This window comes from Haliotis asinina, chromosome 1 (genome assembly GCF_037392515.1).
Source record: "Haliotis asinina isolate JCU_RB_2024 chromosome 1, JCU_Hal_asi_v2, whole genome shotgun sequence".
In the NCBI taxonomy this organism is placed as follows: domain Eukaryota; kingdom Metazoa; phylum Mollusca; class Gastropoda; order Lepetellida; family Haliotidae; genus Haliotis; species Haliotis asinina.
This window is the reverse complement of record NC_090280.1, coordinates 51602976-51628164: the sequence shown is the minus strand read 5'-3', so window position 1 is coordinate 51628164 and position 25189 is coordinate 51602976. Positions and strand designations below refer to the sequence as shown.

The 25189-nt window shown below is 40.4% G+C and overlaps 2 protein-coding genes across 5 annotated transcripts in view; one reads left to right on the top strand and one right to left on the bottom strand.

Moving 5' to 3' along the window:
- Positions 1-19: 19 nt before the first annotated feature.
- On the top strand, positions 20-8745 carry LOC137293512 (sesquipedalian-1-like). The gene has a single exon (XM_067824111.1). It carries the CDS (start codon positions 453-455, stop codon positions 1239-1241), a length of 789 nt encoding a protein of 262 aa, XP_067680212.1. The 5' UTR covers positions 20-452; the 3' UTR covers positions 1242-8745.
- Positions 8746-21556: 12811 nt separating this feature from the next.
- LOC137293496 (tripartite motif-containing protein 2-like) overlaps positions 21557-25189 on the bottom strand; it is a 54829-nt gene continuing 51196 nt past the window's right edge. For all 4 annotated transcript variants that reach the window (XM_067824070.1, XM_067824087.1, XM_067824098.1 and 1 more), the window contains exon 2: positions 21557-24393. In XM_067824070.1, the coding sequence (XP_067680171.1) occupies positions 22785-24393 (1609 nt within the window). In that variant the 3' untranslated portion in view covers positions 21557-22784. The remainder of the gene's footprint in view (positions 24394-25189) is intronic.

The following is a 25189-nucleotide window of genomic DNA, read 5'->3' as shown; positions in this document are numbered from 1 at the left end:
ACTAATCCGTTTAACGGTAATATCCGTGGCGGAACTAACTTTACCGTTGATGGTGCATATATCGGGAATGTCAACACTATTTAAAAGGGATCCACAGATAAGCTAGACACCAGTGAGTAAGCATCTTGACAGTGTATGAAAGCACTCCAAATATTTATGACCTCGCATTCTCAAAATGCTTTCATGGCAAAAGTCGTACATATCCACATCCAAATCGTGGAATACCGAAACATATACCACTACAATAAAGGATTCAGTGCCTCGAGTTTACATGTGTAACTGACACTGTATCATTCTATTACACTGCAATCTGAGAAGAGATTCGTCATAAGATCGTGATTTACATTTCCTGTCTTAAACAAGACATGTCATCATCTGGGATTATTCATAAAACACAGTGGCACGTCATAATGATGTAAAGAATTTAATGGTGCTGTGTTTAAATCCAAACAATGAAGATTTTAAACGACAAAGCCTTGTGTCGGTACGCTAGTTCTGGTGGCCCGTCTGACAAAGAAGGACACCTGATGAAGAAGGGTGAGGTTAATAAGGGCTTCCAGAGGCGATGGTTCGTGCTGAAAGGAAATTTACTCTTCTACTTCGAGAAAAAAGGTGACCGAGAACCCTTGGGTGTCATTGTGTTAGAAGGCTGCACAATTGAACTTGCTGAAAATTCAGACAATTTTACATTCCAAATAAATTTTCTAGGATCGAGCAGTCGAACATACATCATCAGTGCTGAAAGCCAAGAGATGATGGAGTCATGGATGAAAGCACTTTCGGCAGCAGGATATGAATATGTGAAACTCATGGTGAGTGAACTTCAACAAAAACTGAGAGAAGCAAATTCTGAGGAACAGAGGAAAGTGGTCGAGGAAGCTGAGCGACAGAGTCGAATATTGTCTCAAACATACATTGAGAGGCAGGGTCTAGAAGTCAAAGGAAATCGTCAGGCGGTGGTCTGTGGAGACAAAAGAATGAATCCATTTAATCAGAGATTGAGTTCAGGTTCGGAGTGGGAGTCATGTGATTTGTTCAATGTGATGGAAGAAGGGGCTCCGGGGCCCTACAGTCCCCATACAAGCTGGGCCCAGAGACCTGTCAGGTCTTTTGTGGAGATGCATGAAGAGATCATGAAGCAGGTTGCAACTCTAGGAGCCGAATGGAAAAAACGACAGGCAAGCATTTTGGATGAGAAGAAAATGAATGGGCAAATTGGATCCCTTGGTCCTCTCAGTTGATGTAGGCAGTGAGTGACTGAACATTACAATGTAGGATGAAGATGCTGTAGAGCTTGTAGAGGATATTTAATACAGGTTACAGTGTAGGTTTTTAGTCATGGCACTTTTCTTGAAGAGATTTGTGAGTCTTGATGTTTGTGCTAAATCATCAATTCTGTGTTTGAAATTAAGGATGAAAGCAGTGCAGTAAACTCACCAAAATATAAGTCAGACAAAATTAATTGTCTGGTAACTCTCAAAAGTTGTAAGACCAGTTGGAAAGTTGCCAGTCCATAATTTTCTGGATTAAGAAAAGTAATAAGAAGGTAAACAGAGGAGGGAAACTGCTTAATGTTTTCAAATCTGTGTCCGTCAATGCTTTAGTCATTATACTGAAAGTGAGATTTGTCCAAGTACCATCGGGTGTGCAGCTTTTTAAAACTGACCATCCAGTTGCTAAACAGACTGTCCTAGACAGCTACGCAGGCAAGGGGTGACAACTCAGTGGGTGGGTCCTATTATTACTGTGAGGGGTAATGATAAAGACATGGGCTCATGAAGTCCCAGTTTTACATGGAGTGCTCTCTGCATCCTGATTTCTAACATTGATGTTGATGAATGCGAACATGCTTATGATTTTAAATCTTATTAAAATCAAAGAATGTTTCCATGATGTTTTCTCACTTGTATTTGAATCATTCCATAAGTCTTTATTTAAAAGAATTGTTTTTCTTTTACAAGATTTCTGCCATGTTTAAACCAACACGTTTCATACCATCTGTACCTTTCCATGATTGTCAAACTATTCAAACTTAACTCACGTTTAAGTAAACTCTTGCTGGACTGTGTGATTAAAGTTTTTGCTTGCCTTAACCTCATTCCACTGCAAACTGAGTCCAGGTGTAAATTCCCTCAATAACTCTGGACAACATCGTACATAGATGTTATAGTTCTAAGCTTGACATGCCTTCATGCCGACTGTGATAACACATTTGCCATGTGTACGAAGGTTTTTGTTTGGGTTCAGGGCAACTTTTACCTGTAAATGCTAATAATGCTGATAGTTCGTCTTTCAGGTAGGGTGTCAAAATACCAGTGTGCAGATGTTTGCTTGTTTTGCATGCCCCATTGTTAAAATCATGATTGAAGATGTCTGTGGACACAAACCACCACATCATTATGTCTCAAGAACCGAGAACCTCGTCAGTTGACCTACTTTGCCAACCTGTATGTTGATCTGCATATTTTTACAAATGTGATTCGTCATGCTGAAGACCCGGGTTCGATTCCCTACATGGAACAACGTGTGAAGCCCATTTCTGGTGTCCCCTCACTCACTTCAAATATGACATTTTAAGTGTATGGTTTTCCGTATCTAAAGGATATGTTGAACAATCAAGTGATACTGACCACTTCACCATGATGAGCACTAGTTGTGATGGTTTCCTTGGTAATAAGGGTTATGTGTGAGTACAAAGTTTCAGTCATTTCAATATAAGGTCACTCAATTTATAACCTGTTTTGACTGTGTCTGTAGTATGTTTCAAATCATATTTGTTTGTATTACCTCCTTAATTGATGACAGTTTGTTTAGTTCCTAAAAGTCTTAAATACTAGGGGAGATAATTACATGTTTGTCAAAACTTGGAGTTTTATCATTTATTGTTTGAACCTATCATTTATGATAACATATGATTATTGAAGCTCTTATACCATCACAACACTCAAACTGTAGGACTTGTTCAACAGTCGTACTTCAATGTTGACTTGCAATAATCCTAACACTAAGACGTGTACAACACTCAAGCTTTAATGTTGACTTACAATAATCGTAGCTATGAGATTTGTTTGTCTGTCATACTTTATCATTGATTTACAGTCGCACATAGTACTAACATTGTAACAAAATTCCATAACATTGACTTGGGATAATGATACTTCTGACTGTCACAACACTCAAACTTTTGACTTGACTTTCACCTGCAATAGTTGAAAAATCAAGATTTAATTACTCCTTTCATGACAGGGTACAAACTGAACAAAGGGCCTGAGTGTGGTCTCTCTTCTTTAAAGGTACGATTGGGGGCTGGTTATTTATCACGCAGGGCAGATAGATGGTTATTTATCACACAGGGCAGATGGATGGTTATTGATCACGCAGGGCAAATGGATGGTTATTTATCACACAGGGAAGGATGGTTATTGATCACACAGGGCAGATGGATGGTTATTTATCACGCAGAGCAGATGGATGGTTATTTATCATGCAGGGCAGATGGATAGTTATTTATCACACAGGGAAGAAGGGTGGTTATTTATCATGCAGGCCAGATGGATATTTATTTATCTCGCAGGGAAGAAGGATGGTTATTTATTATGCAGAGCAGAAAGATGGTTATTTATCATGCAGGGAAGAAGATTGGTTAGTAATGAGTCATTAAAAATTGCTGTAGCCAACAGGAACCACAATTATTTTACATAGGTTTTCTGATCTGTAAAATTGTCTAGCTTGAAAAAAGGTTTTCTCTGGAGTCCTTGGATCAACCATTGGTAGATATACATATCACATGTTGTGTCAGTTCTGAGAGACAGGAAAATCCCAGATGGGTCACAGAGGCGATAGTCAACAAATACTGTGTTGTTAGAATAGTGGTCTTATCAGTGTACACAGATCAGTATTGTGTCTATCACTATCACTAGGCTGCTAGTGTAAAAAAATTCATATGTCACGTTTCCTCCTTGTCCCAGACTATTTTTTTTTGGGAAAGCCATAAGAACTGACACAGCTGTGTTGACTCCAACAAATGGAGAAGTGTTTTATAAGAATGGGTAAAAATTCTGAATGACTGTAAAATTAATGCACATGAATTTAGTAACAGTTTCAGCGAAAATCTGAAATAACCTGCTATTACCCAGTTTATTCATACATCTGAAAGGTGATAGCAGAGCTTCAGATAATGGCAATATCAGCGTGTGAGTGGATAAAAAAATATGTAGATATGTGCAACAGCAATGGTGTATGGTCTTTAAATCATTTTCAGACATATTTATCTGATAAAGTATTGTTTCATTGTTTATGGATCTTTTATACAAGACAAGAGTGGAATATATGGTGCGTATATGAAACAAAACACAAGATTACTTGTACTCCATTAAATTCCATTCAGTACTCTAAATGTACTCGTAAAGTTTTCCAGTACACCTATATTGAAAAAATAAGGAGCACCTGCTCCTGATGCTGAAAGGGTATATGGAGCCATGTGGTAGTATTTTCCTGCAACAGTTGACCTTGAACTGATAAGAAGAAGGATGTTCTCAGATGACTGTTATCAAGTGCTTGTGGAATGTGAAATTCGAGACTGGACTGGATGTGATATTAACTAAGGAAAACACAGTGCCATATCAGTTGGGCCTCCTTGTGTGTAGGTCTCACTGTTGATGAGATAATTCTGCTTCACACCTGGTTGTTTCATGGATGAAGGCTGGCTCAGGGAAGTTGACAGTCCTAAGAGGGGTTGGTTCATTTCAACCCTAACTCTCTTCATTTCTCTGCTCAAATATATGGTTTTTTTTCCATATTTAGATCACCTCACTGACAGTGAAGTGACTGGATGCAATGTCCTCCTCCATCCCAACTTGTTCATCACCTGTCCCTGCACTGTAGAAGTCTCCTCGTTAAACACTGTACCAGTGAAATGGAAATTTGATTATCAGTAGTCTAAGGTCACCTGACACGATCCTCTATAGAGTTTTTCAGACTCAGAGTGTAATGAATAATACTAAGTTAACTTAGACTGCACATTCAGCACACTGGCTGGCTGGAATGGCAGTTACTTCCTCGTTACCATCAGTGTTGTCACTTGAATTTATTCGAGAGTGTGAATCAGATATTCAAAATGGCCATATTGAGAAATCTGTTCATTGTATTTATTTGGTTAGTTTTGAAATTGACGTTGTTTTTGTCCATACTTCTAAATTTTCTCAAACTGGAAGACCAAGAAAGCTTTAGCATCACCATGTTTTATTAAAATCGTATGATTTAGTTTTACTTATTAGACCTAAATATGTATGCAGCAAAAGTTTAGGTTTCATTATGATCAACTTTCTTAAGCTGAAAAACTGATTGATCTGTTGACAGCATATGCCAGAGAGCTTCAATACCTTGGCACTATTTTTCCATGCTTATACAGGTATAAAATTAGTAACCTAGCAACACAGATGCTGCGTCTGGAGGTGGCACAGGAGACACACCCTCTTCACTGCCATCTTAGTCCAAGCAAGTACTGACAGTATAGTGGATGTATTTCTTTTCTGAAATATCGCACAGTGATATATGCACATATGACATATATGACACTGGTTTTGTTTCACTGTTTGGTTAATAAATATATATGTTTATTCTACTCAAGTTTTATTGGACATTTGAGACAGTATATCTATATCTATGATTAGATAGCATTAGGAATTAGACTAGCATATCACCATGTTCAATATACGGGAGAGTTATACCACACAAAAATCAAACAGTTTAATGCCTGTTTTCTCAATTGCTGATGTGTAAGTAATATCACGTAGGAGCAGATGTTGCCATGGTTACGATGCATAGGTCACAGTTGGCTTGAATTTGTTTCCTGATGGGGGACAAAGTGTCAGTTTGCATCCTGAATCAGAAGTTGTGATATTGTACCATCACTTAGTTGTGACTTAGCACCTTGGTGACTTTCACCAAATTGTTTCATATGCACCATGTTTTGAAGCATGTTTGCCATGTGTATGAAAAGGACCTTCCATGAATATCGTAACCAATACTGGTATTTTACAAGTTTTGAAGGCAGGACAATTTGTTTTTCATTTGCTTAGATTCTTTCCTCATTTAGATAGTTCATTGTGGAAAGCCAATTTTGCTGGGCCACAAGAAATATATTACATGTTTATTAGAACCATAAATGATTTAACCATTGTTGTTAGAATGTTATGAAATATGCAAAATATGTCCAAGAGGCAAATTTGCGGATTTACTTTATTTCTTTTAATTTGGATAAGTATATTATTAATTTGTTATGGCCTAATGACCTAATATGAACATAATTAATTTAGTTAGAGGTAAAGTTATATATGACTAGTTGTGTGTTGTTTATGAATTGTTTTTAGGAAAGTAGCATTTATAGGAATGTGATACATGATGTGATGACACAACTGCACAATAGTACTTATGGTATATGCATAATAACAGTAACACTAACAATGATAAAAGGAGATAATTTGTCTGTGCTGAATATGGTCTGTGTGTTGGCTGTATTTCACTGTTGCCATGTATACATGCATTCAGTCTTCAGGATCTAAAGATAGGATAAACTTCTTGGTTTGGTTAAGGGCACTGTGATAGATAAACTGTTTTCACACCTCATGGAAATGTTAGCTCAGGTATATTTAGTGTTTGTTAAAATAGCCAATCATTTAGGTTGTCTTCTTTTAATGAAGCCAAATATTTGTTACATCTACGCTACTGTTGAATACTGTTGGTTTGACAACAGGACAAAGGTATCTGTCACATCCAGTTCCCAGTCGGACAAACTGAGAGTCCCTATCAATCACTGAGTAGCAATTTATGATGTTTATGATGTTTCTGCAGATGTGATACAAGACAATCCATGTTGTGTTTTCCAACACATAACGGTGTCCAGCAGGTGGTGTTATCCAACAGGTGGTGTTATCCAGTGCATAGTGTTATCCAACAGGTACATAAATAATATTGGTTTGAATCCAACCGAAGTGTGTGAGTTGATTACAAAGAGATCATGACCGAGTTATTTTCTTGTCACCTCTGTGATAATGAAAGACTATGAATCAATGATATGCAGAAAATATGTTGATTGTGTGGCCGTTCATTACACAGTACACACTTCCAAGTCTTTATGGTGCGATGGGGTGACCCAGCAGTTTAAGTGTTCACTCATCATGCCAAAGATCCAGGTTCGATTCCCCACAAAATGAAGTCCATGGTGCTTGCCCATCGTGACATTGCTGGAATATTGCTGCAAGAGGTGTAAAACCAAACTCACTCACTCCCTCTGAGTCTTCACATGTGTTGACCTCTGACCTGGTGTCTGTTGTGGAGAAAATGTTACTCTGTTAGTTCAGTATTAAAACATAAACATGCCATAATCAAATGATGTCACAAATGTTTCTCATTTTGAGATTTTTTTAAATTTATTTATACAAAATGGATATTTTAGAGCAATAATTTTGTACTGTTTGTAAGTAGATTCCAGAGTTTAGTCTGTCAAGCAGTCTAGGTTTACGATTCAGCATGTAGTGTCCATCATACATGAAATAGATATTATATTTTGTTGTAGACTCATTATTACATATTGGGTGTTAGTTAATTTTGCTAGTACATACGGTCGCTTGATCATCAAAGTGAAATACATACTTGATGGAACAAAATAGTTAACACCCACAATTGTAACAATATCAACTAGCAATGGCAGATTTTCAGAAAAAAAGGATGATTCTTGTCTTTGTGCACACTAAGTTTTTCTGAATGACAGAAGAAATAAAATGCCTCCATGTCACAATAGGAGGGACCTGTGATGGGATAACATGGTGGTTGAAGAATTAGCTCGTAGCACCAATGACAGTGGTAGAATATGTTGTACCTTTTTCTGGTATCCCCCCTCCCACACCCATTATATTTCATTAAAATTTGCTGAAAGTGGAGTGTAACAAATCTCTCTCACTTGGTGATAAAGGTGACACAATCAACAAATAAATGTTTCCTCAGCTGCAATTTAGAAGCTGTTTATGTTACCATTTACAGAAGTAGGGTATATTGCATTTACTAGATCGATAAAATACAAATAATGAAGCCAAGGAGGAAATAGATGATGAAGAGGAATTAAGGGAAAATGTGACATGTTATTCCATACCTTTGGAAGTGTTTCATCACTTTGGATATATATTACATTTTCTCATATGCATTGGCATTGGTGAGTGGTATGCTCACAGAATGGAATATCCCCCACTTTACTTATTTAATGGTATACATAGAACATGTTCTTGTTTATGAAAATGTTTTTGAAATGTGAGACAGCCCGTGTGGTTGAACTTATTATTCTTTAACAACGGGCACAGTAGGAACACTGATACAATTTAACTCATGACCAAGTTGTTTTTAAAGGGAAGCTGTTTATAAGGATATGTGTCATGTGTCACATTCTTAGTCGCAGAAGCTCCAGAGCTCTGGAATTACCAGTAAAGAGGCAATGTATTGTTTTAACAAACTACTTGTTTGTAATGAAGAAAGTAAGAGCTACTTAAGTATTCAGGTTGAGATGACACCTACCTAGCTGATCTGGCCCCAGTCAGCCTCCATTGTTTATCCATTGTTTACCCATTTTTTTATCCATTGAATATCCATTGTTCATTCAATCAGTAGACTTCATCCTAGTGTTGTACTGTTCCCTGCCAGAATCACCCTTTAGACTTTGTTGGAGTGTAAATAAAAGTTTATTGCTCTTTTGTAGACTTGTGTTTTCTGAGTTTCCCCCTTTAGTTGTGCTAGGAACCTGTGATTGGGGTAGGAGAGGGTAGAGGATGTTGGAAGATTCAAATAAATATGATTCTCGTTTGTATGTATCATACTAAAACAACAGACTTCCTTCCCTCTCACAGTAAACAGACATATCCCTAGATAACTGCATTGTTGAAGATCAGAGATAGAATTGATATTCAGTAAACCATGCTTGTTGTAAGAAGAGACTAACGGGATCGGGTGGTCTGGCCAGCTGACTTGGCTGAAACATGTTATCATATCCCAGTTTAGTAGATTGATGCCTCTGATGTTGATCACTGGATTGTCCGGCCCAGATCTGGTTATTTACAGACCGCTGCCACATAGCTGGAATATGGCCGTGTGCAGCATCAAGCCTAGTTCATATGAATAAGCTCGTGCGAAGTCGTCTAGGTATATGCTGGACTACATCAAACCAACATCGACCAGTCAATTATAATGGTGGAGGACGTATGGTGTATGGATTATCTCCCTTCTATTAGGCGTGTTGAGGATCGGTTATCGTATTTGTTCATCAGCGTGTGCAAGTGGAAAGAAATCATGTTTATGAACGCGTATTGAGTGGGATATTATTTCAATAAGATTGCTCAGATACAAAGAAACAACCTGTGGCGCCGATACAACATGTGTGGCGCCGACGCAGTATGTGTGGAGCCGATACAATATGTGTGGAGTCGTATTGTGGCCAGAGTGACTGGTTCAGATCTCGATCTGTAGAACATTTATTTCCTCTGTGTCCTTTTGTGTGACAATGTCCACACGTGACGATCTTTTCCTTAACACTTTTGTATATCTTATACAGCGTGATTCGGTTGTTTCTTATGCACTTTTTCAGGGCACTCCTCCCATGATTTCTAGCTCTGAAATACTGCCTGTTGATGATGTCATTTTGCTTTTCTAATCCTTACTGTTTAAACTTCACAACATTCCCATGAATCTGAATGAGCTCAGGAACATGACGGAGGATAGTAATGTCACAATGTCGCGTAATGTCACAACTTCGATACGCATCAACGTATATTGAATACCATGATTTAACCTTATCTGTTACATCTTTACATCAGGTGATACACTATGTAACAGACCCGTGAAGGTCCGGGGTAGAATAGACCTTCAGCAACCCATGCTTGCCATAAAAGGCGACAGTGCATGTCGCCTGTGCTGGAGGCGACTAACGAGATCGGGTGGTCAGGCTCGCTGAATTGGTTGACACATGTCATCGGTTCCCATTGCGCAGATCGATGCTCATGTTGTTGATCACTGGATTGTCTGGTCCAGACTCGCTTATTTACAGACCACCGTCATATGGTTGGAATATTGCTGAGTGTGGCGTAAAGCTAAACTCACTCACTCACACTTTGTAACGTCATTAAGTGACGAGAATCCATCCCATATGGACTGAACAGTTGAGGAATACCGCAGCAGCGTTAAAGTGTTTGAAAAACCTCAGTTTTTCAGGTCCGTGTGAGTCTCGATATTCGAGTTTAATTCTTTGTCTCACTGCTGACGATTAGCTCGAAATTCACTCCAGCATCTTCCAGCTGTTTTTCGAGTTTAGCTATGTGGCTTACCGAGTCTGTAGATAAATGACCTCTAAACCTTGTCTGATCACAAATGTTGTCCAGCTGCCGAAGTTCACCCACCAGTAAGTCGAACAGGTTATCACTAATCCTTATATATAACGACATTTCGAATGGGAATACTTGGAAATAAAAGCTGATTTGAAATTGAAAAGGCCCTTGATTTTCCTTTCTTTGCTGGCACTTCATACTTTTGTGTCGCTCTATGTGCTTGATCTGTCATTGACCACACCCTGTTTACCTGCTAACTGACTACTTAATCCGTTTTTAAGAAATTATGAACATCATGCATATATGTACTTGAAGTTACAATGGTATTGTTATATGCAGTTGCAGTATAGGCACACCTGATTAAAGTGGCAGTACTTGTATACTTGGCACACAAACGGTATGAGTAAAGGCAGGTAAAATGTAGGAAAAGGAGACAGCTTGGTACGTCCTTGCGAAGATCTTAACACATGTGATATGAAATTGGTTGAGTGTATTTTAAAACTGACCGACGATGTCTATTATTTGCCTATTTCACGTATGAACTGGACAACCCGCAAATCCGAACAGTTCATGAGGCAACTTATTGTTGACTAGTTCATCACTATGCATGGGAAGTAATGGTGATGCGAGGGCTTATGGAAGAAGTGTTTGTGGTGGTGGTGGTATTAGTGGTGACTGAGTCTCCAGAACAGCAGTCTAAGTAAACATAGCCCCAGTATTATTCGTTACAATCCTGCACTGGGTCTAACAAAACCTAGTAGGAACTCGCGTCAGGTAACCTTTAAGGAGGTCGCTTCAGGTAACCTTTGAGATCAGAGCACATCTTACCAAATCGCGAAAGTGGGAATTCGTAGATACCTTTTGAACTGTTACCCACGCAACGATTCCGAACGATTCCGATTGTTATTTTCCCTACGATCGCTTCGTTCGTGAATACTCGTGTCATTCCGACAAGCCGGGTGGCGTCTCGTACCCATCTCGTACGCATGTTTACGACTTGGTCCCGTCTAAGCGCAAACGGGCATGGAGATGAAAACCGTCTAATACCATTATTAAAGAGCGACAACACTGAATTTCCAAACATGGCCCTCATTCGTAACTACTCGTGTCATCCCGGCAAGCCGGTGAGGCTTCTTGTTTTCCATCATATAACTAAACGACTTCGCACTATACCAAGGTGTGCTCGACGTCTAGCCGGCGAGTGAATTTTCTTTGACGCACTGTGCGCAGTACAGATATGTACAGCGGTTTAAGGCAAAAATCCAGTCTATCGACTAGAACAGGTGCACGGATTGCTAAAACAAACACTCATTTTCAAAACAGCATACTTACATCCACTAACATCCATTCACTTTATTTTATATCAGCCCTGATACAGAACCAACCCCGTTTTTCACCAATTGACGGACATTTTGATTGGTTAACCAAATAGTGGAATCGCACTAAAACGGTTAGCGATAAACTGACTGTGGTTGCGGGGAAACGAACTTGAGGCATTTTTTCATCGTTTGTAGACATTTCTGGATCCCATATATCATCGCACCATTCACTGAACTCTTAAAATTACATTGATTACTATAAAACGAAATGAATCACTGTACGAGTAATTATAATTCTACACCATTATCATAATGGTAGTGTGCATGTAGTATACATAATGGGTCTTACGAGATGACAGTTTTCACTTTCATGCACTTTGTAAAGTTGACATATTTCCAAATTAGGATTTCTTCACTGATTCATTCAAATGTTTCATTTCCTCTACGTTCTACATGTCTACACCATACAATATCCTATCCTTCAGTAATAAAGTGGCGCCATTACGCAAGTTACATGACGCCGAAAGAAGACGTATTCAACAAATGGTGAATGTATTTCCAAGATAGGAAAAACTGTATGACCCACGCTCTTGGGATTGTATTTCGTCAAGAATAATTTGATAGTGTTTCATATGTGGGCACATTCACTTCAAATCCCTCTCCCAGAAGGTTAACAGGGGAGGCCCAACAATTGACTTAACAAAACTAACACAACGGAAAACGTTTTTACTTACTTTACTTCAGTACATACAAGTCGGAGGTGGTTAAGCGGGGACATGGTACATGGAAGATGTCTCCTAAAGACCACATCTACAGTTTCATGAAACGACGTAAACATCATACGTTCACATCCACACATATATAGCTCTATAAACATAACATCAAGTACCGAGAATTATTTGAGCACTAATTACGCATAACATTCTTAGCTTCATATCCATACATATAACTATATAAACATAATAACTAATTATACGCATCACTGTTTGATGGAGGAAGGGTCGTATATTTACACTTAACTTAGGGCTAGCTTATCGCTAGAGGGGAGGGACATTGTAGACGTTAGGACAGGACGTTCACCAAATATTTAATAGAGTCAACTGAAATAATACGGCTCTTCCCCATACAAGAGACAGAAGTCTTAGAATGCATTGGCAGTTGTCGAATAACTTTCCGAAAATATGTGTCAAACACGTGTAAATGGCACACATTCTAATACGTTACCAACAACACGCGTGTGTACCTTACGTATTAGAAGTGGATGAGTGAGTGATAGAGTTTAGTTTTACTTCCCGGTGTTCAGCGATATTCCAGGACTATCAAAACGGGCGACACCAGAAATGGAGTTTCACAAATTGGAATTTCACTACCGACTTAATCCGTAGGCTTCAAATGTTATGGGAACTTCAGTCTTTATCGAGGTAGTAGCATGAGACATGTGGCACCATGGTAATGTCGTGTCTGAGAAAATACCTTTCCCACTTGGATAATAAGAAAACTATGCACACCTATGCAACACCAAAAACATCCAGAAATGACATTGTAGGTCTCATGACATCTCGGAACCTGAAATGTACCGTCCCCAAACAATGATGCACACCACTAACGGTTCGTTTCCCCTCCCGCCTCCTGCAGAGCGTCATAGTCCGTTTTCATGGATTCCGTTTTTTAAGCAACCTCTCATTTACATATCCACAATGGCCGGCAGTCACGGGGGCTACAGGTTACACAACACCAAATGTTTTCCCATAGACTTCTATAGTAACCTTATATTTTTTTTAAAAAAATATCCAGGCTATCAACAGCCATTCCATGTACACATGGGCACAGTCTGGCCTCTCAGCTACAATAAAACACAAGTTGTGGCCAACTTTTTCGGCACATTTGCCAAGCACAGGAAGCGGAACACATCAACCCCCAGCTCCGCACCGAATGGCACCTACTTCAAAATAAATGTACACACATAAGCATAACCCATGGTGATAAAAATGACAGCACTAAATACTTAATATTGTGGTCAGTTTTAATAACAGGGTGGATGTGCTTTTAAAACACATACATATCTTACACTATTTCATCCAATCACAGTTGTCACAGGTCTCTGTCCTCGCTCGGGCAGCATGTCACCCATTGATATAGTGTAGTGGAACCTATATATGTTTCAAGACTTGTCAGACATACAATGAGTGTATTTTGTTGGAGGTAAGTGTCCGGCTTTTACGATGAATGTTTGTTTTAGTAAAACCTGCAAAAATATCAGTCGATAGGTTGCGTTTTCAGTCTTGATTTTGCCGTAAACCGTTCCGCTCAAATTTCTTGCGGAAAGTTGCGTCAAAGAAAATGCACTCGCCGTATAAACTCGATGTAGACCTTGGCTGGAATACGAGTTTATTCATATGAGCTAGGCTTCTTGTAGATCACGGAAAGAGACGAGTAGTTACGAATGACGATCGCTTCAGGGTTATGCACACAAAGCACGCCCTGACAGTGAATAAACATTCGCTGAAAATTGCGTGTACGGTAATATTCAAGGATGTCGGTTTGCTTAAATGTTAACCAATGGTACCCATATCAACAGAAACCAAAATGCGTATATACTGCGGGTCAAATATCAGTATTATGTGCAGATTTTCCTTTGTTGAGTGATCACTGTCAGTGACTGGAGTATTTTGCAAGTCCCTCGCGACATCTTACTAGGTTTTGTTAGACCCAGTGCAGGCGCGTAACGAATAACACTGGGACTAAGTTTAATTACAGGCAAACTGTAGCCCAATGGGTTGCGCAGCAAAGAGAAGATGACAAGTCTTCGTATATGCCAGCAGACTGGTCATTTTCTCTATGCTGCGCAACGCATTTGCGCTACAGTTTGCCAGTGGTTTAATTTACTTAGTCGACTGCCTGAACAGGAAAGTAATATGATCACTTCAGGACTATGTTTCACCAGGGAGATTATATGTTGTAGATTATCCCTGGTTTCACTGAAAACGTAGTGTTCCTGTAAGACATAGATTGCAATTGTACAAATAATATCTTTGGCATATTTGTGTAGGCTGTATTCACATAATGTAATGTGATCATATAAATCAGTTTTACCTTTATTATTGAGATACAATAATACAGTTCGTAAAATAAGTACATTATATATGCCTGTCGATATGTCCCTAAAATCTTAGCAACCTAAAATCCGTAACCCTAACATATTAATAAAGATCCTGAAATCACTATTTTTCACAACTCGCATTCTTCAATTACAATTAGTGCTTACTTAGTAAATTACATAAGTGCTGATGTAATGCACGCGGGAATACCAGTTTGATGTTTGTACTCTTTGGGGCAGCCGGACGTCAGCCAAGTCTCTGAAAAATATAAAATGTCTGGTTATATGTAATATTGTATGTTTCTTGTGTTTGGTTATTGTGTTGATGATAGATGTGAACAATATTTCATATGGAACATATTCATTGAACACCTTTTATAATATAACTTTAAATCTGCACCTTCGAATTTTAGATTGTGGGAACCTTTGGGTCTCGAGAGTGTTATCGTATTCAAGAACAGTCTATTGTTGAAAGTTATGTAAGTGACCCTACTAACGCGTAAGACGAAGCTAGACTGGCATCTATCTGCGACATTTGCCGCCTCTGATATAACCGTCATCATATAACCTGTTGCGCCATGCTTTTTGGAAGGGACATCTAAGGGAAGTAACTCTATTCGACTAATTCAACAACGTAAAACTTATTTCACGACATGAGACCGAGATCTAGGTGGTAGCGACAGCAGTGTAACAGTTCTGGTTTCGTGCCGGGCAGCCTTGACTTTCACAATATATCATCGCTATAACATCCCGGTACTAACCAGGATCCTTCTGGATCGTCCGTAGGTTTGTACTTCTCATGTTGTGTTCCCTCAATAGGGCTCATCCGTACCATCGACATCATTATCCCTCATCCATTTCCTAAATTCGCATCTGTAACTATGGTTTAAACAAAAGATACCATGGCAACGAGAGTAGAAGGATATAAATTTGTAATGACCCACATTTACTGTATCTGATGTCCTCGCATTTCGAATAATGGCGAACATTTTCAGGAAAGCCTAGGGTGTTTCTCACACATCGTATGGATGAGCGGAAAGTTTATTACATTACAGCTGAATGTCAGTAACACAAAAAGGCATACTATATTTGTTTAGTCGGTCACATATTTTAGCTCATGCTGCTGATCACTGGATTGTCTGTCAGACTCGATTATTTACAGACCGCCGCCATGCAGCTGGAATGTTGCTGAGTGTCGCATAAAACTAAACTCACTCACTCTTTCACGCGTGCAGATACATACAAGCGCCTTTTATATTCGGACATTTGACGTAATTTCCATAGACGTACATGTTATTTCAGTGTAGCATGAACAATTCTCACAAAATCAGTTTAGGAAAGTTTATCTTTGGAAAGTTTGACGGGTAAATGTGAAATCTTCTCTGCCCTGGGCACATAATTTCAGATCGAGTTTCCGACCACTATTTTACTAATGATATCACATTTATCAACCTAAGCAAGGTTCCACAATGCACAATCCCATAGGACGCCGTGGTAAAGGAGTTCACGGCACTGTACATATCTTGATTAACTTGTTGCCATTCGACAGATAGGCAAAGAAAAATTATACAGAAATTGTGTGATTGTAGGTAGGATAATTTCTCACAAAAGTGCACATTTAAAACAATGTTACACTGTTACACTGTAGCCCCGTGGGTAAATCGTTCGACATGACAAGGTCTAAGTTCAGTTTCCTCCTTGTTACAAAGTCTGAAGCCCTTGTCTACTGTCTACATCCGGGATATTGCTGACACACTTCAAAACCCGACGAGATTACTGACATCGTTGGGTTGTGCGTCCGTGAGAAAATTAAAATTGGTATCGGGTGGTACTGGGTTGAAAACTAAATTCGGTTTTAGTAGCTATCGTTGTTATGACCACTTCAAGTTGCTTGTTGGGAATATGTGGATCAGATCGTGACAGTTGGATGGTTAACAAGCGTCTGAAGACAACAAGGCTGTGGTTAAAACAAGGTGTCAATTAAACAAGATGTAAGCATTCATTGAAATTTAAATCGTAAAGTCAAAACAACTTACCGGCTTTATGGGGAACAGTGATAATGACATCAGTTATATGTCAAAGTTATATCAAGTACTGCGGCTGCAAAACTAAATTGGGCAATGGAGAATTTTAGCGAACGGCTTTCTTGGTTGGGCAAAGCAACATTACATGAAGCGGCTGAAAAATATACGGCATTTGTGGCACTGTGAGGATATCCATATTCCCCCAGAGTGATAAAAGCGTTGAATTAAGTGAGTGAATTAGTGAGTTTAGTTTTACGCCGCACTTAGCAATATTCTAGCTATATGACGGCGGTCTGTAAATAATCGAGTCTGGACCAGACAATCCAGTGATGAACAACACGAGTATCGATGACACGTGTCAACCAAGTCAACGGGTCTGACCACCCGATCCCGTTAGTCGCCTCTAACGACAAGCATAGTCGCGTTTTATGACAAGCATGAGTTTGTGAAGGCCTATTCTACCCCGGACCTTCCCGGGTCGCGTTGATCTAAGAGCAGGATTGATTTATCCTGACAGTGTTTTACGCCGCAATTTGGGGGCGCGGTGGGCGAGCTGTTTAAGGTGCCAGGCTACTAATCCAGCGAGCTTGGAGGTGCCGGGATCTAGCCCACCTGTGACCAGGTGTAAAAAACCTTAGAGTCAACTTTGTGTGCAGACTCTTTCAGTGTTGTCACAACCCCTAGTGTGCAGTACACAACCCTGTGCACTTAAAGAACCCACAAATCCGTTGGTAGATGACCAGATGGTGGCCACACGAATACGTACAAACACCTAGTTGCGGGTACAGCAACGTACAGTAAACATGGACAAAGTACTGTGACTATGTGTCCCAGTCCACCCAGCTGTGAATAGGTACCTCGTAAGAATGGGAAAGCCACATTAACTCGGCGCGCCTGGTAAGGCTGCAAGAGCTGTATGATCCACAGGGAGTTGAGATTGAAAATACGATGTGCCGTTGTTATGGACATCCAATGATCGAGGGGAAAAGCGCCCTTTCCCAGTTTTATGGCGGTGATCTGGACCAAACAATCCAATGATCAACAACACAAGCATAGATCTATGCAGTTGGGATTCAATAACGATCAGAGAGCCTGACCACCCGATCCCGTTAGTCGAATCTTTGGACAAGCATGGACTGCTTGTCATGGCAATTCTCAATAGGAGCGCCACCGGTAAACTAAGACCCGGAGAGACACGACCCGTGGTTGTGAACATCGAACGAGTTGTGATGAAATCTTTACTCCCGTAGCGTTGGCTCTTATTCTTTCAGAGTTTGAGAAGTGGTGGAACTTGAGTGAATCTCCGATGTGGCTTTGACACAGGTGGTCAAGCAGGTGAAAACGTTCTCCCGTCATGATGCCCTGGGCTTAGGTTCAAATCCCAGATTCATCATAGTCCCTTGTTTATTTTGGTCTTCAGTGTTCTTAGGGAGAAAACTGATCTATAGACTTTATCAAAATTTGTATATAAAGGGTAAATATAAATGTGATCTTAACGTTAATATTAATGTCCAAATATGTCAAACATTGTAATAATTACAAACTTTATATTATATCAAATATGTGTGCTCCGTTGTTCAAAGCAACCTTATCTCCTAAGGTCAGCCTAATCTCTAAGATTACAACCTTAGACGTTTACCAAGCTTAACCTTCCGTTGCACAAAACATCCTAACTAAGGTTGATAACTACGTTTGGTGGGACCCAACGTTAGCGTCTCTAAGGTTGGGAAGGGAATATGGCGGCTGCCTTTATTTTATACTGGGAGATTGAAAGAAGTTTGAGGAGAGTGCACAGAGGCAACTGGACACGCTGAATTCATGTGGTAACTAGGGACGCTGTCATTACTCCTGCGCTGAAGAGTTCAGTCTTAGTTAAGGTTAAGGCTAAGGTTTGAGTCTGAGTTAAGGTTGCCCTAAGGTTTCTTTGTGTAACGGGCGTATCTTATTCTCGTAACTCGAACCGTAGTGTTTAAGGTTGATCTTAGCTAATGTTGTTTTGAACCACGGAACGGAAAAGGAAGTTGTATGGTTACTGTACGTTTTACAATGTCATGTGACAGTCATGTGACACAGTTCCCACATGGATTCCAGAAAATGCCTTGCATAGGATTCCCACAAACTGCTGTTACCCGAATCTCCGCACTGCTCCCTGGTAACAAAATCACTACAAGCAATATCAAAATTGTTCAGAAATACAGAGTTACCGCAGTTAGTGATGAGCATTTAATGTGAAGTGTTCTGTGACATGTCCGCCCGTAAGGCCAAGATACATAGAACCTATTGTACCAGTGACCGCCTGTAGACAGAGTATATGCTGTAACATGCTGGTAACAAGGAAAAACATGTTGATCGGCTATTGTCATTGAGTCGGTAGTGAGTGAGTATGGTTTCACGCCGCTTTTAGCAATATTCCAGCAATGACCTGGCAGGGACACCGGAAATGGGCTTGACACACAGTACCCACATGGGGAATCGAATCCGAGCCTAGACATCCACACCACGGTCAGCAATACACTTGTAGTTAGTTTATATAATAGCAGGCTGTACACAAAAGGAATTACCCAGACGGCACGGTCATGAGTATCTACTGTTCATGTGTTGTTTACGTGTTGGTTGTTTAACGCTGCTGTAAAAAGAATACATAATCGTATCTGGGCCAGACAATCGAATGATCGATATTGTGAGCATCGATCCCCGCAGTCGCGAGGCAATCAGTTAAGTGTCATCCGGTTGGTCACCTCCTTCGACCAGCATGGATTGCTGGGGCTCAGTCTAACCCATCCTCGATATCTCCAGGGTATACGTTCCGATAAGTCTCCACTATACCCTGGATGCATCTACAGCTAAGCCCGATAAATTTATTACCTCTCTTGGCTGACTTTTTATCCAATCAGGTGTGTACGGTGGGAAGTTGAGCGAGCCAATCACAACACGCTTTCGCTTTTTAAATGATCTAACCGATTAAACTTGGCAACATGAACCATACACACATTCTCTGAAAGAGGCAGAAGGAGTTCTTGCATATATGTTTTTAAATTTTCGGACCTATCAGTGTGAATGTATGATTTCTCCTAAATCTGAGTTGCGCTTCGAACATACCTTCGCATTTGCAACCGCTATCTTTATTGACACTTAGTCTAGTTGTAACGCTAGACTAACAGCTAGTCTCTGAAATGAACATATTTTACTGAAAAAACCTCCATCTTTAAACCAATATTCTAGAACAGAATGGGAACAGTTCGTACCCCAGAACCCATGCGGGGACAGTTTGAACACTGGACGTATGTGGTGACGTCGCGGTGCAAGCTCTCTCTCGTCACCTACTGGATCAGACCCTGTCTTTTGTGGCATGATCTTTAAACCAATATTCTGGAACTGAATAGGGACAGTTCGTACCCAGGATCCCACATTCTCTTCCCACAGAGGCTACTTGTCATATCTTCCTAATAACCTGTGTTCTGATACGGCCATATTTCTCGGTTCTCATAAAATCCCCTAGCGGCAAAAAATGGCAGCAGATTTATCTCCCTTTTTTTCTGTCCACGTGTTACATCGACCTAGATTCAACTTGACAAATGCAAGCAATGCAGTCTAAGTAAACTTAGTCTCAGTGTATTTCGTTACACTCCACCACTGAGTCTAACAAAACCTAGTAGAAGGTCGCGTTAGGTATCCTTTGAGCGACAAATGACTGCCCAATCAAACGCGGGACGGTTAAATATATTTAACCAATAAAACAACGGCTACTATTTCGGGATCGGAGGGACTTTCAAAATATTCAGGTCGCTGACACAGATCTCTCCACAAACAAACTCTGCATATAACACCGTTATTTGACCTGCAGTATATACGCTTTTGGATTTCTGTTGACATGGTTACCATTAGATAATATTTCCGCAAGATAACATACTTGAATATTGCAAGAAACACTATTTTCAGCGACTGTTTACTCTCCGTTGTCATGGTTGTACGTACGCCGTGTGCATCACCCGGAAGCGAGCGTACGCTAACTAGCATTCGGAATCATTCGGGTACGAACCTTTTCGAGATAAAAAGTTCAAAAGGTATGTGCGAATGTCCACTTTCGCGATTTGGTAAGCTGTGTTTTGATTGGTCAGTCTCTAAGGTTATCTGACGCGACCTCCCATAAGGTTTTGTTTGACTCAGTGGTGGAGTGTAACGAAAAGTACTGAGGATAAGTTTACTTAGACTGGCAAGCAATGCGGAGAAACAAATATGACATGACAGAGTTCTGTCTAGAAGAAACATTTTAGTATCGCGCTCGGGAAGAGGTTCTAGTTTTCACGATGCATCCGGAAATTACAGAGATCTTGCAAACGATCACTTTTGAAGCAAGGTCGCTGACTGCACTGCTAAATCTGATTGCCTCCAATCACGAGTCTTGAACAGTCGCACCATGAAAGGGTCGTATTAGAACAGAGGTTACGTAGGAAGATATAACAAGTAACCACTGTTGGAAGAGAATGAGGAACCCATTGTGGTGACAGTTCAGGGTACTGGAGCTTCGTGCCTGCACACAGAGAGGCTGCAAACTTGGAACCTATTCTGACACACTCGATGAAATACTCACTCGACAAAGGGTTCCGAAAGTGCAATAAATGCGATACAGAGAGGCATGCATGGTTTCTGCTCGCAAGCGCAGACTGTTTTAAACAACGTCATGTCATGATCCAGTGAGTTACAATCACGCTAAAATCCATTAAAAAAATAAATAAATACAAAGACTGTTGCTGGGCTACATCACAGCATCATGTTTATTTGACACACGTTCGGTCTCACGCCTTTGGTCATTCACTTCTCACTCTGCAGGGTATTCAAACAGAGGACTTGCGTAGCATTTTATCATAAACTTACTATTTTTTTGAAAACCTGATCACTCATGAAAATACTTTAGCTTTCGGTAGTTTGCTCAAATGAAAGAAAAGTGATGTTTGTAATGAACATACTACTTTTTTTAATCAAAATATAGATTTGATTGTAAAACGAACATTGTGTACTATGGAAGGAGGTATGGTGTACAGACAACTGTGTCTCCAATCTCAAGGGGACAATACTGTCTGGCATCTCTAGAGGAATAAACATCGTTATCGTTTGAACTAGTACACAATACCATGACGTCAGTCTTTGTGACGTAGTAGTTTCCGTTACGCCACAGTAGCAACATTCCCCAGTGATCTCTATCAATGAACCATACGTCATGATAACGTCATTCTAACACGGTATATATCATACATCAATACAATGTTTTCCTCAGTAAGGTTGTATAATGTGACGTCATACACCTTTCGACGTTTGTCAGTACTCTTACTTGACGTCATGATGACGTAAACACATACGACAGCCACTGGTCAGTATAGCTTTTGAACGTATTCGTTTTGTGTGTGAGTACATTTAAAATAATTCTGACCTCGTTTCTTTTGATTCCGTAAGTCACAGAGCGGTAGATGAATCTTCAGAAAACGAAACACATAAAAAAAAACAACGAAAACTGGTCGTCTATCCGTGGTGCGCATCAAAACACACGCCAGATGATATCTCTGGTCTTTTTTTTTTTCGTTAGTGTCCGTTTCATGGAACCTCTTGAAATCTGTGGTTCATTTCACGTAGTGATTGTGATATACATAGTTCGAAATAGTTATGGTAATACTGAATGAATAAATTAAGATAACTTAGACGCATAGATACAAATACACGTCACTACATACATATATACAGGGGTTGATATGTTGCTTGTCAGTTGCTTCAATCGTTCTGACACGAAACACTTCACAGATACAACACACCATTCTAGACATGGTACGCTTAACTCGAACTTTCACACAGCTTCAACACTTCACCAAGTGACTGCGGTCACATGATGTACCACGTGACCACTTCGAAACAATAGCGTGTTCGAAACGTAATGTTGGAGTGTTTAACTTGACATTTTTCTTTGTGTAACTTGCGTTGCTTGTTTGGCCTACACAGGCGACGATGTCACGTTGTTACTGTTGCTCGAGGCGTCGTAGAAGCTGTCGTCGATACTGCTGCTGTATGACAGTGTCGTCATGAACTCGGGAGAGTTGGTTGTCGGCCTTACTGATACCTCCACGGGACGAGGGCGTTCTCTGCGACGGCGATGTCTCCGGGGGACGGGAGACGACGTCGGTTCTGGCGACGCTACTTCCGGGGGCGTGTCTTCCCTCACGTGGCTGGAAATACGAGATCTGGTGTTGACGGCTTTCTCCGATGTGTCGATAGAATCCGTAGCTATGTACTTGTCGGTGGTTGGGGATGGCTCAGGGTCCTGAACTATGTCCGTCTGTAGACATCTATTACACATCTGTGCCTTGACCGGCGCGTCTGTCTGTGTCTCTGTCGTCTTAATGTGCAGCTCTGTCTTCCCAGTGTGATTTTTCCCAGGCGTGGTTTTCTGATTTGCATTCTCGGTATCCTCCAGCACGCCTATATCCAAGGTTCCGGGATTAAAGTTCACGACCTTGTTGACCGTTTTGGGCAGGTCCTTGATCTCGATGTCAGACAAACAGGACAGCTTGTCCTGCACCTGCTTTTTGAGGAGAAGCAGCTCAATGTCCTTACCCTTCAGGACCAACTCTGTGAGATTGCAGGTGCTCTTTAAGCCATCGAGGTTTGCCTGCATCTCCGATCTCCTCGATACATACTCCATGAGTTCCTTGCCGTACAATGTATGCAGGTCATCAATCAGAACCTTCTCCTTGTTCCTTATCTCGCTGATGAACTGGATCGCGACATCTCGAATCTTTTGTTCAGCAGCCTTGATGACGCTTTCGCATTTACTGAGGAGTGTCAGCTGAGTGTCGTAGACGTCGATCCTGTCCTTGCAGCTGTTGAGGAGGCACTGAATTGATTCTTTGTACTTAAGGACTGCGTCCGAGAATTGGGATATGTCGTGGTCCTTGTGTTCGTTAAATGTGCACAGGACACAGATACATGCCTCGCAGGGCTCACAATAGAAACGAACCACCTCGTCCTTGTGTTCCTTGCATTCAATGTCCTTTTCAATCTCCACGTCAAATAAGCTATGGCTTTTCGTCACCTTCGTCTCCTTGTGTAGGTCCACGCACTGCTTACATAGAAGTTTGTTACAGTCCAAACATTTAGAGGTAGCTTCTCTGTGCTTCCGGTTCACCAGCTTGCAGATGTCGCAGAAAGGGAACTTGGACGGTCGTTGTCTTGAGATTGTCTCGCCAAGATTCGAAACCAGGAAGTTGTCCGGTAGTTTCTTCACGCCCCCTATCGGGAGTTGGGTTCGTTTCCGACAAAGAGGGCAGGTGAACTCCCTGTAGTCGCTGTATTTCTTGTAGGTGCATTCTGACATCACATGGTTGTCGATACATTGCTCACAGAAGGTGTGCAGGCAGTCGAGGCATTTCGGTGACTTGAAACCTTCTAGACAGATTTTACAGGTGAGAAATTCGTCATGGATCTCCTGAGCTAGTTTTCCCCCCGACGTAGTGGAGGCCATGTTGGAGGTCGTGTTGGACGTTGCGGAGGGCAGTTCCACTGCCTGGGTGTAGTACCGTTCACGCTCTAATCGGCGACGATACCTGAAACACAAATATACAACATTAAGTATTGGTGCAGGAGTTTTACAGTAGCAGGGTTTTAGAATCATTACAGGTAACATAATAAGAACACGCTTTACACATGTATATTATACAGTCACACTTATGTATTACACACATATTATACAACCAAACATATCTTTCATACACCACACACATATTACACAACCAAACATATCTTTCATATATCACACATATATTAAGCAACCAAACACATCTTTCGGAAAAAACACATATACTATACAATCATACATAGCTTCATATACTATCATATACTACATGTATATTATACAGCCATACGTATCTTTCATATACCTCATGTATATTATACAGCCAAACATATCTTTGGTAGGTAGTGCCTCCAAAACAAGCTCTTTCAGTGAACATGAAGGGGGAGTCACTTTAGCAAGCGGCTGTAGTTTCAAATTTTTATCGTGCTCTTTATGCAATTCATTATCTAAGACTCTAGCTGACTTCTTTCAATCGGAAACACACGAAACGTGTCTTGCATACTTTGTTTTAAATTTTTTCGGGGATTTCTTAAGATACCAAGATAAAAGGTCAAACATAGCAAAACTAATTTGCCTGAGGCTGACAGATAGTATGTATAAAAATAAACCATAAAATCTTGTTGCATTTGTGTCATTTTCTAGGTGAAGCCGAGTACTCATTGACCGACCCTCGTAAAACCCACATACTGCCTTTATATCGTATAAATTCCGGCGTAGTACCTAACAGTTGTTGTTGGAATATATCACCTGATACTCCCTACCATCTG